This window comes from Alternaria incomplexa (genome assembly GCF_024043165.1).
Source record: "Alternaria incomplexa strain BMP 0042 chromosome Unknown scaffold_4, whole genome shotgun sequence".
Lineage (NCBI taxonomy): Eukaryota > Fungi > Ascomycota > Dothideomycetes > Pleosporales > Pleosporaceae > Alternaria > Alternaria incomplexa.
This window is the reverse complement of record NW_026249853.1, coordinates 769,422-784,162: the sequence shown is the minus strand read 5'-3', so window position 1 is coordinate 784,162 and position 14,741 is coordinate 769,422. Positions and strand designations below refer to the sequence as shown.

At 52.9% G+C, this 14,741-nt stretch overlaps 6 protein-coding genes across 6 annotated transcripts; 3 read left to right on the top strand and 3 right to left on the bottom strand.

The window, feature by feature from the left end:
* Positions 1–77: 77 nt before the first annotated feature.
* On the top strand, positions 78–5,030 carry J4E90_003453 (uncharacterized protein; the record flags this gene model as incomplete). The annotated part of the gene is made up of 1 exon (XM_051433022.1): positions 78–5,030. One exon carries the CDS (start codon positions 78–80, stop codon positions 5,028–5,030), a length of 4,953 nt encoding a protein of 1,650 aa, XP_051292920.1.
* Positions 5,031–5,553: 523 nt separating this feature from the next.
* J4E90_003452 (uncharacterized protein) lies at positions 5,554–6,252 on the bottom strand (the record flags this gene model as incomplete). Its single annotated transcript, XM_051433021.1, has 1 exon — positions 5,554–6,252. One exon carries the CDS (start codon positions 6,250–6,252, stop codon positions 5,554–5,556), a length of 699 nt encoding a protein of 232 aa, XP_051292919.1.
* A 342-nt stretch (positions 6,253–6,594) lies between these two features.
* On the bottom strand, positions 6,595–6,878 carry J4E90_003451 (uncharacterized protein; the record flags this gene model as incomplete). The annotated part of the gene is made up of 2 exons (XM_051433020.1): positions 6,595–6,701; positions 6,728–6,878. The coding sequence occupies 2 exons, from the start codon at positions 6,876–6,878 to the stop codon at positions 6,595–6,597; spliced, it is 258 nt and encodes an 85-aa protein (XP_051292918.1).
* A 274-nt stretch (positions 6,879–7,152) lies between these two features.
* J4E90_003450 (uncharacterized protein) lies at positions 7,153–7,712 on the bottom strand (the record flags this gene model as incomplete). The annotated part of the gene is made up of 3 exons (XM_051433019.1): positions 7,153–7,205; positions 7,302–7,531; positions 7,663–7,712. 3 exons carry the CDS (start codon positions 7,710–7,712, stop codon positions 7,153–7,155), a joined length of 333 nt encoding a protein of 110 aa, XP_051292917.1.
* A 313-nt stretch (positions 7,713–8,025) lies between these two features.
* On the top strand, positions 8,026–8,589 carry J4E90_003449 (uncharacterized protein; the record flags this gene model as incomplete). Its single annotated transcript, XM_051433018.1, has 1 exon — positions 8,026–8,589. The coding sequence occupies one exon, from the start codon at positions 8,026–8,028 to the stop codon at positions 8,587–8,589; it is 564 nt and encodes a 187-aa protein (XP_051292916.1).
* A 793-nt stretch (positions 8,590–9,382) lies between these two features.
* J4E90_003448 (uncharacterized protein) lies at positions 9,383–12,005 on the top strand (the record flags this gene model as incomplete). The annotated part of the gene is made up of 2 exons (XM_051433017.1): positions 9,383–9,940; positions 10,749–12,005. 2 exons carry the CDS (start codon positions 9,383–9,385, stop codon positions 12,003–12,005), a joined length of 1,815 nt encoding a protein of 604 aa, XP_051292915.1.
* Positions 12,006–14,741: the final 2,736 nt, after the last annotated feature.

The following is a 14,741-nucleotide window of genomic DNA, read 5'->3' as shown; positions in this document are numbered from 1 at the left end:
GCCCGAACCCGAACCATATCTTCCGATTCGATACAACACCCCTCTTACCACGTGTATACTTTTAATCCCCCTCCGCCATGGCAACCGATGCCGAGCCCCTCACCGTGGGGCTCTTCGACGATGCCTCCGCGCACGACAACGCCCCCCAGACTTCCGACGAGCGAGCCATGGACAAAGACGAAGCCGACACCTGCCGCATATGTCGCGGGGAAGGCACCACCGAAGAGCCTCTGTTCTTTCCCTGCAAGTGCAGCGGTAGCATCAAATACGTCCACCAAGAATGCCTGATGGAATGGCTGTCCCACACCCAGAAGAAGCACTGCGAACTGTGCAAGACATCCTTCCGCTTCACCAAACTATACCACCCCGGCATGCCGAATCGCATACCCACGACCGTCTTCGTACGCCGCGCCGCTCTCCACGTACTCAACATGTTCGCAACCTGGTGCCGAGGGGTCCTGGTGGGCGCCGTCTGGCTCTTCCTACTACCCTGGTGCATGCGCGTCGTATGGCGCAGCCTGTTCTGGGTCGGCGATGGTGGCTGGTCACAAGACATGTTTGCCGACACACCTGAGACGTCAGTAATGCCCGCGACCGGTAGAGGACTGGCCCCTAGCGATATCGACTTGATACGCTCCGCACTCGATACCGCCAAGAGCAACAACTCGACTGTGCATGTGGCAAGTACCGTCGGGCCCATGAAGATAACGTATACTCCAAACAATTCCACCACTAGCGAATCCATCCTCTGGACCTATGCCAAACGAGTCTTCTTCGGGGTCCCGTTCCCCTTTTCCCAGCTTGCACAACCCGACAGAATAACTACTCACGTATCTGTCGTTGACAAGAACGGCACCGTTTCCAATACTACCTCAGACCATCTCGGTATTCGCAGTCCGTCGCTTCTCTCCGATGTCCCCTTCTTCAACTGGTTCCAGTCTCAAAGCGCCAATCGCTTTATTGTTGACGTGATAGAGGGCCAGATCATCACTCTACTCGTTGTCGTGGCGTTCATCCTTGTCTTCCTGATTCGAGAGTGGGTGGTCCAGCAACAACCTGTCATCAATATGGTTGCCCTCGGTGACAATGTTGCTGCGCAGAGAGCTGCCATCATAGAAGAGGAGGCTCTCGTTGACAACGTGGTCGTTGATGAGGGCGAGCTGGAAGACGCTCTAGATGCTTTGGACGCCGAAGTGGCTGGGGAGGCCGCGGATGTGGAAGAAGCTCATGAACCTGAAAATACTGACCAAAACGAGCCAATTGCCCCTGGAGACTTCACTCGCGAGAATGACGAGCCCGAGGCTGCCGAACCTACGATACGCCGCGTTCGCCGGTCTTCCTCGCTCCGCCGAGAACGTGACGAGCTTGTTCGCAACATAGTACGCGAAGGCCTCTCGGGTGATTTGAGGTCAATGATGCAATCGGATGAGCTTGTGGATGCCTACGACGATGGATTTCCATCCCAGAGCTTCAACGAGGCTATTGAGCGAGTAATGATGGAAGACGGCGAAGCTAGCAGCTCAAGCTTTCCTGCGAGAACCTCGTCACTCCACCAATCTTCAGGCGTAGCGCCAGATCTTGAAGGTTCCGAGTCGTCTTCATCTTCGCACAGACCAAACATGCCAGCACGCGATAGATCCTTCATCGCAACAGAGATTCGTCGCGGCCTAGAAGAGGGTAATACATGGTCTTTCGAGAACGTACCACAATCGTCAGCTTCGAACGAGGAAAGTGCTGAAAACGTACCCGAATCGTGGGAAGACGACGACAACGCAGACCGAAGAGCCGAGCAAGGACCCGAGGCTGCATCAGACCACGAACCGGGTAGCGAGCACAGCAGTGGAAGCTGGCAGCAAGTCCCTGAGGCTGTAGAAGATGACTCCGACCAAGCGCTGGAAGGAGAACATGTTCACGACAAGGGTAAAGCTAAGGCTGTCGACGCCAGTGTGGAGGATAATCTACCCGAGTCAACGTCTTCTGCACAAAGCAGTTCTACTCATCTAGACAACTCAATTACGGTCGATACTACGATTGAAGTCGACAACAGCAGTAGCCAACCTGACCAAGACTCAACCGCCCGCGAAGATCAGGAGCATTCTGAAGTGGGTCAGCAAAACCCGGACGATCAGCCTGCGGTTCCAGCCAACGCACAACCAGCAGCGCCTCAACCTCCACAAAATCCAGTGAACCAAGTATTGGACTGGATGTTTGGAGACATAGCCCCGATGGCTCGACCTGTCGAAGAGGGAGGCAACGATGAGCATATCGTGCGCGATCTGGCAGACGAAGCGCCTTTTGTGCCCTTCTTAGGGAACGAGCCGCGGGATCATGGCAATGCTGCGGCCCAAGATCCTGAAGTTGCTGCTGCTGCTGCACAAGCTGGTATAGATGTCAACGACCAGGAAGCGATTGAAGACGCTGAAGACCTGGAAGGTATACTTGAGCTCATTGGTATGCAAGGGCCCATTGTCGGTCTTTTCCAGAACGCCCTGTTCAGTGCCGTGCTGATCACCTGCACACTGGCGTGCGCTGTGTGGGTTCCTTATCTCTGGGGTAAATTCGTCATCATAATGGTGGGAAGTCCTATCGAACTCCTCAAAATTCCTCTACAGGCGGTCGCTGCAGTGACGGACTTCATAGTCGACGTCACGCTCTTCCTCGTAGCTGGTACGACGTACTGGAGTTCTTATGCCATCTCCAGTCTGGTCAAGCTGTGTTCCTTGGGGAAACTGTCTCAAACCATAGATGGTCCACTCCGTGCAGTATCTACGCCAGCATACTCCCTTGCAGAGAGTGCGATGGTTCGTATTGGCAAGATGTTCATGGACTCGCCATTATCGTCTCAGCCCAGCTACACCCAATTCACGCTCAACGCACACGCTTCACTACGAAGCCTGCAGAACACGACCTCATTTGCGCTCAATGAAACGAGCAGCTTTGCAAACGCCATCATCGAGGAAATTTCAGCAGACTCGCCGCCCAAGCTTGTGCTGAGGGTCCTTGGACGCCTTCCCTCGTTAATTCAAGATATCTTTACGACTACCTACGGCCAGTGCAGTTCTCTGCTCTCATGGCTTTGGACGGCTAAGTCGTACAAGATCACCATTGATCTAGACTCGAATAGCAGCACCGCTGCAGCATATACTGCATTGGAGCGATGGACGGCGAGTGACCGCCTGATTGCAATACTTGCTGGCTATGGGTTCTTCGCTTTTCTTGGTGCGATATATCTCAGGCGCGGCACACCTTTCAGCTCGTCACAGCAAGGACAAAGGATCGAACGCATTCTTTCTGATATACTACAACAAGCTGGAGGTGTGCTCAAGGTGATCCTTATCATTAGTATCGAGATGTTGGCATTTCCGCTGTACTGCGGGCTGCTTCTCGACTTGGCCATGCTCCCACTATTCCAGAACGCTACGCTGTACAACCGGTGGCAATTCGCGAGAGAGAGTCCTTGGACATCTGGATTCGTGCATTGGTTTATCGGTACCTGCTACATGTTCCACTTCGCGCTCTTTGTGTCCATGTGCCGCAAGATCATGCGCAAGGGTGTGCTTTACTTCATCCGCGACCCAGATGATCCGACCTTCCATCCTGTTCGGGACGTCCTAGAGCGTAGCGTTACGACTCAACTTCGCAAGATCGCCTTCAGCGCTCTTGTGTATGGAGCACTCGTTATTGTATGCCTTGGCGGTGTCGTATGGACCTTGAGTCGTGCTACCACCAACGTGCTGCCAATTCACTGGACTACCGAAGCACCATCGCTGGAGTTTCCGCTCGACCTTCTCTTCTACAACTTCCTCACGCCGGTCATCATCAAGTTCTACAAGCCTAGTGAGGGTCTGCATGCCATCTACAAATGGTGCTTCCAGAAGTGCGCTGGGTTCCTTCGCCTGTCCAACTTCCTCTTTGGCGACAAGGTCCCTACGCAAGAAGGCGACGATGGTCGATACGTTCGTGCACCCGCTTCCGATCAAGCTCGCATCCCCAAGGGCCAGCCTGTCTTCGTCGAAGTCGACCGTGACAACGTGCGCAAAGATGGAGAGAATGAGGGCGGAGTGCACAACTCTGATCTCGTGTCGATGGTATTTATCCCACCATGGTTCCGCGTGCGCATTCTCTGCTTCATCGTCACGATATGGATTTTCATGGGTCTATCAGGAGTAAGCGTAACAATCCTACCCCTCCTCTTCGGCCGCTACCTCTTCTCGCTCTTCCTCCCACCAACCGTTGAGATGAACGACATTCATGCCTTCTCCCTCGGCGTCTACACGCTCGCCAGCATCGGCTACTCCGCCTATCACGCCTTCAAATTCATCTCCTCGCTCAACCGATCCATCCCAGATCCCATGTCCACACTCCACACCATCGCAGCAACCACCTCCCGCGTCGGCGGCCGAGCCCTCCGCTTCTCGTATGTCTGGGCAACCCTCATCTTCGCCATACCCTTCCTCTTCGCCGTCCTCCTAGAACTTTACTTCCTCATGCCCTTGCACGCCTACCTCGGCCCCAAGGAACCCCACGTCGTCCACGTCATCCAAGACTGGACTCTCGGGTTCCTCTACTCTCGCCTCGCCGCGCGCCTCGTCTTCGCGAACCGCAATTCTCGGCCTGCACGTGCGTTCAAGGCTGTTATCAGAGATGGCTGGCTCTACCCCAACGCCAAGATCGCTACACGCTGTTTCCTCATCCCCGTGCTGGCGCTCTTCCTCGTCGCTATTGCCGTTCCATCCAGTCTGGCGTTTGTCACGAGTCGAACGCTATATCGTAATGCGAACGAAGCGACAAAGAACTTACTCTGGCGCTTCAGCTTCCCGGCTGTGGGACTTGCTTTGGTGGTTATGTGGGCTTCGTCGGCGGTTGTCAGGCTGCTCGTGAGATGGAGGTTGGTCGTTAGGGATGAGGTTTATCTTATAGGAGAGAGGCTGCACAACTTTGGGGAGAGGAAAGCGCCCGTTCAGCCTGCGTCTACTGCTACTCCTGCGGCGGGCGTTGAGGGTGTCGATGTGGGTACGCAAACTGCTTAGTTTTGCAGGGTCGTCGGTCGGTGTGTTGTTGTTTTGCGTGTAAGAGTGGAATTGCTGCATATCCTTTTCATCATGCGTTTGCTTTCGCTGAAAGGTTTAGAAGGCCTGTCAGTCGTTTTGTCAGCGGGCTAGCTAGATAGCCAGTTAGCATGAATCTCACGCTGCTCATCCTTATTACTTTCATCTACACTACTGACCTGTGAACTTGGTCTTCTGTTGATTGGTCTATCGACTAACGTCGTGGTCAACTACGCATGATGTGAAAGCCACTCCGCCGTTGTACAAATTCCCTTCTAGCACGGATGAAGATACGAAGCCCTCGGCTGCCACCCTCCTTCAGCCACAAGAACCTCTCCAAGAACTCTGCTAACCCGAAGAAGATGCCCGTCACGCCCTCTTCCTGCAACAATAGAAACACCAACAGGCATACCATGCATCCCCATGAAAGCCGGTATGTGCACCACTGGCACATGCAGACCCTGAATAGAAGTCAAACTCGTTTTTATCTACCACCTGTAACACGTCAACTCACCGTCCACAGCGTATTGAACACCGGACTCCCCATATCGTTAAGCCCCACCGGCGCCTCATCTATAGCGCTTGGCGCGATGATGACAGTGTACTTGGCTGCTATCGCGTCGAAGAGCGTACGCAGATGCGTGTATTTTTCCAGAGCCTCCCTCTTCTCTTTTTCTGCATCAGCGTGTTTGGAGTGGTTTTCTACTAGATTCCGAATTGAGACGTCCAACCCGTCCTTGTGCGAACAGTGTTCTTCGTGGAACGCGAGTGCTGTCTCATTGTCGATGATTGCGTTTTGTAAGCGCGTTAGAATGTCTGCGTTGCCAAACTCGTTTGGTAGTGACACTTCTTCGACCTGTATGCCGTGGTTTTGCAGTATCGCGGCTGTTTTATGCATGGCATGTATAGTACCAGGGCCGACGTGTGACCACATTGGTGTCTTGACAAGAGCCAATGAGATGTCTCCCAAGCATACTTTCTCCGGGTGCTCGTCGTCAGGGAGTGAGAAGACATCTGCTAGTAACTGCAAATCCGCTATGCTTCGAGCGAAGAAGCCGATAGTATCGAATGTAGAAGAAACGATCTTTTGGCCTGAGGTTGAGATGGCGTTGTACGTGGGTTTCATAGCGAATGTCCCACAGTAGGCTGCTGGTCGGATGATGCTTCCACCTGTCTGCACGCCCAAGGCAAGCGGAATCTGCATATCGGCTACTGCAGCGGCGGAGCCGCATGAGGAGCCGCCTGGGGTTCGAGATGGGTCGTGGGGATTGGTGGTCGGAGGTCCTGAGTTGGGGATCGTGAATTCAGTTGTCGTTGTCTTGCCTGTGGGAGGCGTCAGACGTCATTCGTGAGAAAGGTTCATTGACTAGCCGAATATTAAAGCTCCTGCAGCTCGTAGAATGGCAACAGCCGATGAGTCGAAGCCAGATCGGTGTTCTTCGTATATCTGAGAGCCGTGTTGGGTGGGCATGTCTGGAGGTTGTCAACATCTGGCATGTAAAGGACTGTACCTTATGACCTTTTGTGTTCATCACATCCTTGACACCTATCGCCACTCCATGCAACGGTCCTCTCTGATTTTGTGGCACATGATCAAGTTCTCGAGCTCGGCGTAGAACAAGCTCTTGATCTGGCGTTTGCTCAGATGAAGTGCTCTATATGCGCAGAGCAAGACTCACCGAGATGGGCCCATGCCTTGACAATATCGTCGCGGTCGTGGATGCGGTCGAGAAGAGATTGCGCATAGGCCTCGACTGTGATGGTATTGGTTTTGAGCAGTTCCAGTACTTGCACTGCGGTCAGAGTGTATAATGCAGGTGGTGTTGGCATGTTTGGAGAATATTGGGAAGGAGCAACCTGGAGAGAAAGGTAGGACATAGAAACATGGATGAGCATATGCGATAGCATGCATGGTCGATCTGCATGCAAGGGGATGCCCAACTCGCTAATGATCCATATTGATATCTGCACGCATGGGACGCAAGCTGCCGGTACAGATTTGAGAACTTTGTATTGATTTCCTCCCATAGCGCCGTAGTTGATGCAAATTGTACAGTAACACATGGTATACACATACGCGACCGTCGTTCCCGGTGTGGACCGTCTAGAAACCTGGAGGGTTGAGTCGTTGACTGACTCTTGTCCACTTTGGCACCTCTGTATGTTGTCAGCCACGGCAATTTCAGAATTTGTTTGATTCTCCTCCTGCAGCCACAATTTTGTGCTCTCGTGCACTAGAAGTATGCAACTTACTGTGTATTCCCTTTCGATACCTCTTCACTTTACGGTCGAAGACGGTGTATTTGTCCTTGGGCAGCATCTCCGCCTCGGTTGGCATCTCCATCTTCCAGCGCTCCACCTTCTTCATGCTCTGTCCCATGCGTCGTAGTGCGGTATCGATTGTGCCGACCACAGTGTCAACGTGCCGTAGGCGCTCGCGCTGCCTGTACTTCTGATGTCTGGATAGTCGCCATGGTATCTTCCTATAGTTTTGTCAGCACGGCCTGCCAGATATCGAGTCGCAACTGATAGAAGGTGCATCGGAGCGGGAATTGTGATGGCGACGACGAGCAATTGCGCGCGGGTGACAGTTCGGGAAAGCAGGGAGTCGCACCATAATAGACCGCCCGATAGTGGGTTTGTGAGGCGGAAAGGACCAAACATGGTGAGGTGCTGGGGTTGGCGATGCTGGGTTGCGCAATTGAAGTCGCGATATTCTTCGAAAGGCACTCCCGCGGACTTTCTTGGCAGACATGCCGATTAGCGTGGGGAAGCTCACCAGCACACCCCACACGTTGTACAGCTGAACACTAGGCTATATTTACGACGATACGAAGTACGAATCCTGGCGTTTTCATTTTCGACATCAGTGAGAGCAGAAAGGCTGTACTAGGCTAAATCCCGCATCCACACCTGGACCACGCGGCGCACGCCAAACACTCCACACGTACACCGACGTACAACCTCATACCTCACCATGTCATACACGTTCTCCATCCTATCGCCTCTCGATGTTCCCCTCTTCACGCACGACTTCGGTACCTCACGGAGCGGCGGCACCGGTGTCGCGAACTATACCCCCGCCGAGCGCGCCCTTGTCCCGTTCATCCTCCACTCGTCCCTCGATATAGTCGAAGAAGTACAATGGGGCCCCTCTACATCTAGTGGCTCCGCGCCCATGTACCTTAAGCACATCGACAAATACCAGAACTGCTTTGTGTCGTGCTGGATTACCGGCGGCAATACACGCTTCCTTCTGCTCACAAGACCACGGGACGAAAGTCTGGGGCTGACAAGTGGAGGTGCTGGAGGCGCGAGGGGAAGTCTAGCGGGTGGAAGAGCTGCTCTGGGAGGAGGTGCTGGTCTATACAATCCCAGCAGTCCAGCCACGGAAGAAGCTGTTAAGAACTTCATGGTTGACGTATACGAGGCATGGGTCAAGACTATTATGAATCCCTTCTTTGCTGTGGGTAATGGCGAAGTCATCAAGAGCCCGGTATTTAGGCAGAGAGTTGCGACTGCCGCAAAGAAATATCTATGAAGGGGGAGAAAGCATCACGGAATCAACGATTCAACAATACACACAACCACAGGCCGAGAAGCCATTTTATACCCGGGTACACGGTGGAGGGCACAAGAGCAGTCTAGATTGTTGCGATCTGATTGGAGAGTATCGGCAAGATAACTGCTGAAAGGTCTCACTTCCACTTCGCAGCGACGCAAATCTGAGACAAGGAAGGCAGCAACGGGAGCCTTCGAGCTAGTTGCGAGCCTTTGCACTGAGCAGGTGTATGGCTACTCATGCCCGCGAGGCTATTAGACCTAGCCGAAGTCGACCTCGCGCTTTGTGTGGGTTATGATAATTGGGAACAGGATGATCAATATCCTGAGAGTCGATGCGATGGAGTCTCTGTCGCGCACGCATCTTTTGATAAGCACTGTACTGGACTAATAGATTGCATTGGGCTTGCACGCAGCCAATCCCTCTCTATATAGCATCCTAGGTCACAAACAGCTACTAGGTCAAAAGTGGATACTCGTCGTTTGCGTCTCGGCGTTCCGTTTACCTATTATTCAAGGCACCCTACCTGCAAACCCAAGCCATGAACATAGAGGTCTTACCTTACTTACGCATTCTCAAAACTGTGGTCACCATGAGTTGCGCCTTTACCTTGGTCCCGTTTATAATCGCGCAGATCTCTCACTCACCTTCACCTTGTCCAAGCTGGTATATCACCACTCCATCTACCCACCTTCTCCCACTCGCAACGAACTCTCTTACCTCACAGTATTTAATATCTTTGCCTTGACTTCAGCGCGTTGCAACTCTTAGCATGGCATCGAAACCCCCCGAAGTCAGTGCTGCAGACAAACAGTGGCTCACTTTCCGACAAAAGCACGAAGCTGAACTTAAGGGCTTCCAACGGTACGCGACGGAGTCTTTTGCCAAGTTTCAGGACAACGTCAACAAGGAGCGAGCAATTATTCTCGCAAAACACCAGAAAGAAGAGGAAAAGTTCTGGAGCAAGGCAAAGGCGGCAGCTAATAGGGAGAAGGAAAAGGTTGGTAACACGGCTATCAGGCCTAAGACGGGTGTGCAGAGTCAAGCAAATCGTCGGGTAGCTGCTGCACCACCGAGAGCTGCTCCCACCATCAAGAAGACGCCGGCGCCGAGGCCCAAAGCACCATCCATATCCAAGCCAGCGAGCAACACAGCCACACCGGTAGCAGGACTCAGGAATAAGAAGGCCGCTGTCACGTTCATTGATCTTTGTTCTGACGAGGATGACGATGAACCGGTCTTACTCAAGGAGAAACCTGCTTTACAGATAGTCGGGCAAAAGCCGATCGCGAAAGACCCTCCCGGCTTGTCTGGCAAGATCGGAAATGCGGTGAGTCGGCAAATCCTAAAACATTCTTGTCCTAAGACTAACTTATATAGAATACGTCAGAGCCAGAACAGTTGAAGCGTGAATACAGTGTCTTTACTCAGCAACCCCCACACCCACTCATACAACCGCCTGCGCTATGTACAAGTAACAGTAACACTCCTGGTATGCACGTCTCGAACTCCGTCGCCTCTCAGCATGCGCCGGCAGCTGTTCTCAGTACACAGCCGAACCTGGTCGGGGGCGTGGGTTTTGGCAACTGGGCGAATGTGCCTCGCATGCCAGATGCCCGTCAAGGAACAGCATTCAAGCTTGGGGTCAGACCATTATCAGCTTCCTCTCCGTGGGCTACCCCCACAATTTCTGCTTCACAAGGCCTGCAGTCGACGAGCGGTTTCGCTTCTTCGAGACTCTCTCAAGCCCACCAGCCAGACAACTTCCAATCGCAACAAAGTATAGGCTACCAATCAGGCCAGTCATTGATGTTCCGGGGATCAGCTTTACATGACCTTCCTCGAGATGACCAAGGAGGTTTGCGAAGTGAAGGCCATGCTTACTATTTAAATGGCTCAATTCATTCTTCACAAGACCTTGGGCGTAGAGACAGGTTTGATACTGATTCTGTCCCGGATCATGCAACCAAAAGCGTGGAGAGCGACCTTCGTAAACCGGGTTCGAATGTCCTGGACACGATGATGCATGAAGCCCCGCGTAGTAAGCTTGCTTCCGATCTTACAGTGACTGAACTAACGTATGCACAGCTCCAACAAGACCACAGCAGCACACTCCAAACATGCTTCCATCACCTCAGAATACTGGCCTCGTATCCACTCAAGAGAGCCCTCGCACCCCAACCGCAGAGCCACTTACTCCTACAACTCCTAAGACTCCCAGCTTCAGAAGGCCATTCCTCCCAGCCAGTGCCACCAAAGACAGTATTGCGGTTGCTAGGGGTGTTCGAGCTGGTTCCCAGGTTTCTACTTCTACGCCTACTAATCGCGCCTCGAGTGTTTCGCAAAGTCAACGCGATGCGTCAGTCGTATCGCATACTTCTTTTTCCTCGCGTTCAGGCAGAGGCAAGCGGAAGGTGGTGGATCTCAGCAGCGATGAGGAGAGTGACTATGCCCCGCCGTCTGATGATGAGGAGCCTAGTTCCCCTGTCATGATGGACGATGCTCCTGAGCCTGTAAAGAAGCAGACATCTAGGCCGGCGACCAAGAAGGCTAAACTTCCTCCATCACTACCACCAGCTCTTGCCTCAAAAGGTGTGTATAATAAGGGAAAGAATGGCTTTGGCTTCACGAGCTTGCAGAAATCGAAACCCAAGGTCAACAGCCAGACTGATGCGGCATCACCGACTACCCCACCGCGTGTGCCCACCAGAAAGCCTCAGCCGACGACACCATCTACACCGACACCTGCGTCTCAGAAGTCCAAAATCGTTACGTTAAAGACTCAAGGAGCAACGGTATCGCGCTCACCTCGAAAGGCCAAACTTGACGCGTCTGCAGAGATCACCCAACTTAGCGAAGCCGAATTAGAAACTCGGACCAGCATTGCTATCGATGAAGCGAACCAGCGCGAGAGAGCAACAGCTGAAGCTGGGATTTTCGAGCAAGTCAGAGGTGGCATGCGGGCTATGTCCATCACTCCCGCACCTAGCACCGCTGGCAACGCTGCAGAGGACGTAGAAATGCTGGCCGACGTTTCAGACTCTGAGATCACATCCCCAAAACACAGCGCTGGATTGAGTTCATGGACAGATTCTCGCTTTAATGGCGACAGGTATCTTGCCAAGTCTCGCGCTGCTCGGCCCATAGTGGAAGACGACGAGGACAACGACTACGATGACCCGGACATCAGTAAGTACAGCGTCATCGACGGCGTTATTGTGCATGAGGCGGATCGAGAGAGACTGAGACTGACGCAAGAGCAGGAAAGGCTTACGAGATCAAGAGGGACAGACTGTGGCAGTCGCGCACGTGCAGTGACCGCAGTTGAGATGCCGGAGCATGCTCAGGGTATGGCCGGGCAGAGTGGGAGGCGCGCAAGAAAGACGATGAGGTGAGAAGCATGGGACTGGAGCCATGGGGATTAACTGAAAGCTACGCCTTGTACAATGTACCTTGAATGGTACTCCCATGTCGCAAGAGCGTTTGGAAGTGGAGATGTCTCTTGCAGAGCAGGTAGTATCGAAGTATCCGTATCTTCGTCTACTCGCATGAAGTCGCAATATGCTTCGCACTAGCTATACTTCTATCATTCATCGAAACTCTATACGGTTCTTGCTTAGCTAGTGGTAACAAGAAGCTGGTACACAGTCCAAAATCGAATCACACTTTAGCCCATCGAACACGTCAAATCTCTCTTACGTGAAGGCAAAACGAACAGCCCCCAGCTAGCCAACCCATCCACAGCTTACTCACAGTAAAAGCATCCAGATCACCATAGACTGCAACCAGGGAGATGACGCTGCAGCTTATCAAAGCACCGAATCGGCCAGACACACTAGTTCGGTCCCCGTTCACGCACCTGCAACCCCACTCCCCTAAGCGCATGACAGCAACCACTTCATAGAACCCGATCTCGACGCGTCCAAAAGTCTCATCTACAGTAGTATGTAATAAACGCCCTAACAGTTGTCAATAGTAAAAGGCAAAGCTTTTTGCCCCGCAATGGCTAAAATACTTAGCTCATTAGCTCACGCGACCAGCCAGCCTCATTCAATCATTCAACGGCGCTCCGTGCATCGAACAGAGGACGAGCTCAGTCAACCGTCCTGCACACGAGAGCCAAGACGGGGAAACGAGCATCAACGACGCAGCAAAAAAACGGTCGGCGGTGCTAATACTTGCAACGGTTTGGCAAGTCGCGCCGAAGATTAACGTTAACGTCAGGTGTTAGCTGTTTTAGTGCACGGAAGGTGGGCGTTACCAACTTGTGACTGGCTGGCTTTGGGTGCCCGGAGTTTTTTTGGAAAGTGGAGTAGCTAGCTAGTCTAGCCAGTGACATAGTTGGTTCGGATTAGTTAGTTCGCGCTTTCTTCTAGGTTGCAGACTTGCAGTGGAGAAGGTCTTGGGAGTTCGGTTCTTCTTGGTATTAGCAATCGGGGCGGCCGTGAGTGGATGGGATGACGAGAGTCTTTGATGGAGGCTGCGTAGTTGCGGAAGTGGCATTGGGGAGGATTGATCTGGGATACTGCGAGACGGGACAGAAGGCGTCGATTAGAAAGTGAATTGTTGCAAGTAGAGTGCGCAGACGGAGAAAAGCATCTGTTTCACACACGAGTATACCAAGAGCCTTGGAACTGCCGTCAGCGCGAAAAGCGACGATATGTCAGCCCATCTCTGGTTTAGTTTTGACAAGCCAACTAGGCATATCCCGCCCAGTGTGACATGCCCTCCAAGCACCATCGCTGCAACTTCGGAGAGTTTTTCATACGTTGCTTTGGAAAGACGGAGGGAGGAAGGGAGGGGCCATTTCCGACTACTCCTAGGTTCGTAACGGTTTTACCGTTTTCGACGCCTTTCGGGGGGGTTGGCAGCAGTTGGGTTGGTTGGGGTCCTTTCCGCGCGTACCTCGTCTCGCGTGCCACATGCCACATGCATGCATGGGTAATTTCGGTCTCCAACGGCCAGCCGTTCCGGCAATCGTGTCTAAACCGCAATCAGCCTGTTCTGCCCACACACCCCAACAACCGTCGGGTCGCGTCGCGTCGCACAACAGTGCATTGCGTTGCAGTCGTGTGCCTGGCCTTCTTTGATACCCTGCCCTGTTGCGTGCGGTGCGCCCCCCCCTCGCCCCTTACTACCCACACCTTGCCCACCCTGAAAAGCAAATCATCCTTGTGTGCCTGAGCTGGGTAGTCAGGCACCAGGCACGCAACGCGTAGACATGAGTGGTATTCAGCCACGCGAGACCAGGCTCTCCCGGCCTGTCACCTGTCCGCCTTCCGCTTTGCGAACGTATGGGGGAGGGATGTCCCTAGGGGAGAGTAGGTCGACCGAACGACTATCGACGTGATTTATTTGTCTCGGACAATATCACGTCGAGCATGCATGGAAAGGCTTGCGTGCCGTGCCGCTGTAAGTGATCGTGAGTGGCTACTGAGCGGTTCATGTGGGTTCTCTTCTCGTTCGGTGCTTTGAAGGATTGCGGGCGAACTGGTCAGCTGGCTGCATCTGGGATGCATCCTCCGGGTCTCTCTCGATGATACACAAAACGCCTCTTCCAATGTTTGGAGGAGGGCAATTTACTCTGGACTTTTGCCGGGCTGTAAACACTCGCAAGTAATCACTTAATGTCAGACTGCATGTTTGTTTTTGAGATGTCTATTATATGTCCAGGGTAGCAACAACTAGCCCATCTACCGAATACTAAAAAAACATGCGCAATATAAACATATCCGAAGACGCAATCATAGCCGACAAGACGCCTTCCTCATGCCATAAACAGCGTCCTGAGTCATGCTTTTAGACGCTCCCTTGTCTCTTTTTACCGCAGACGCCAAAGTCCATTCGCACAAGAGATGATCGCTCAACACGCTATAAACAGACAGGAAAGAATAGACCGAAAACCGACCGAGTATGTCGCAAGAGATCATAACTTGCCGACGGGTATCAAGACGGTGGTGGGTGGCCGAGAAGTATCGAAAAGAGAGAGAAGCAGTCATCGGCAGATGAACGACCAGTCTGAAACCCAATACAGCCACGATGAAACATAGGTGTAAGCAACAGCCGGGCCTGTCGCGAAGGATTTGGTGCCGAGTCGAAAAGGGTTGTCAACCCCGGTCGTTCGTAGGGGC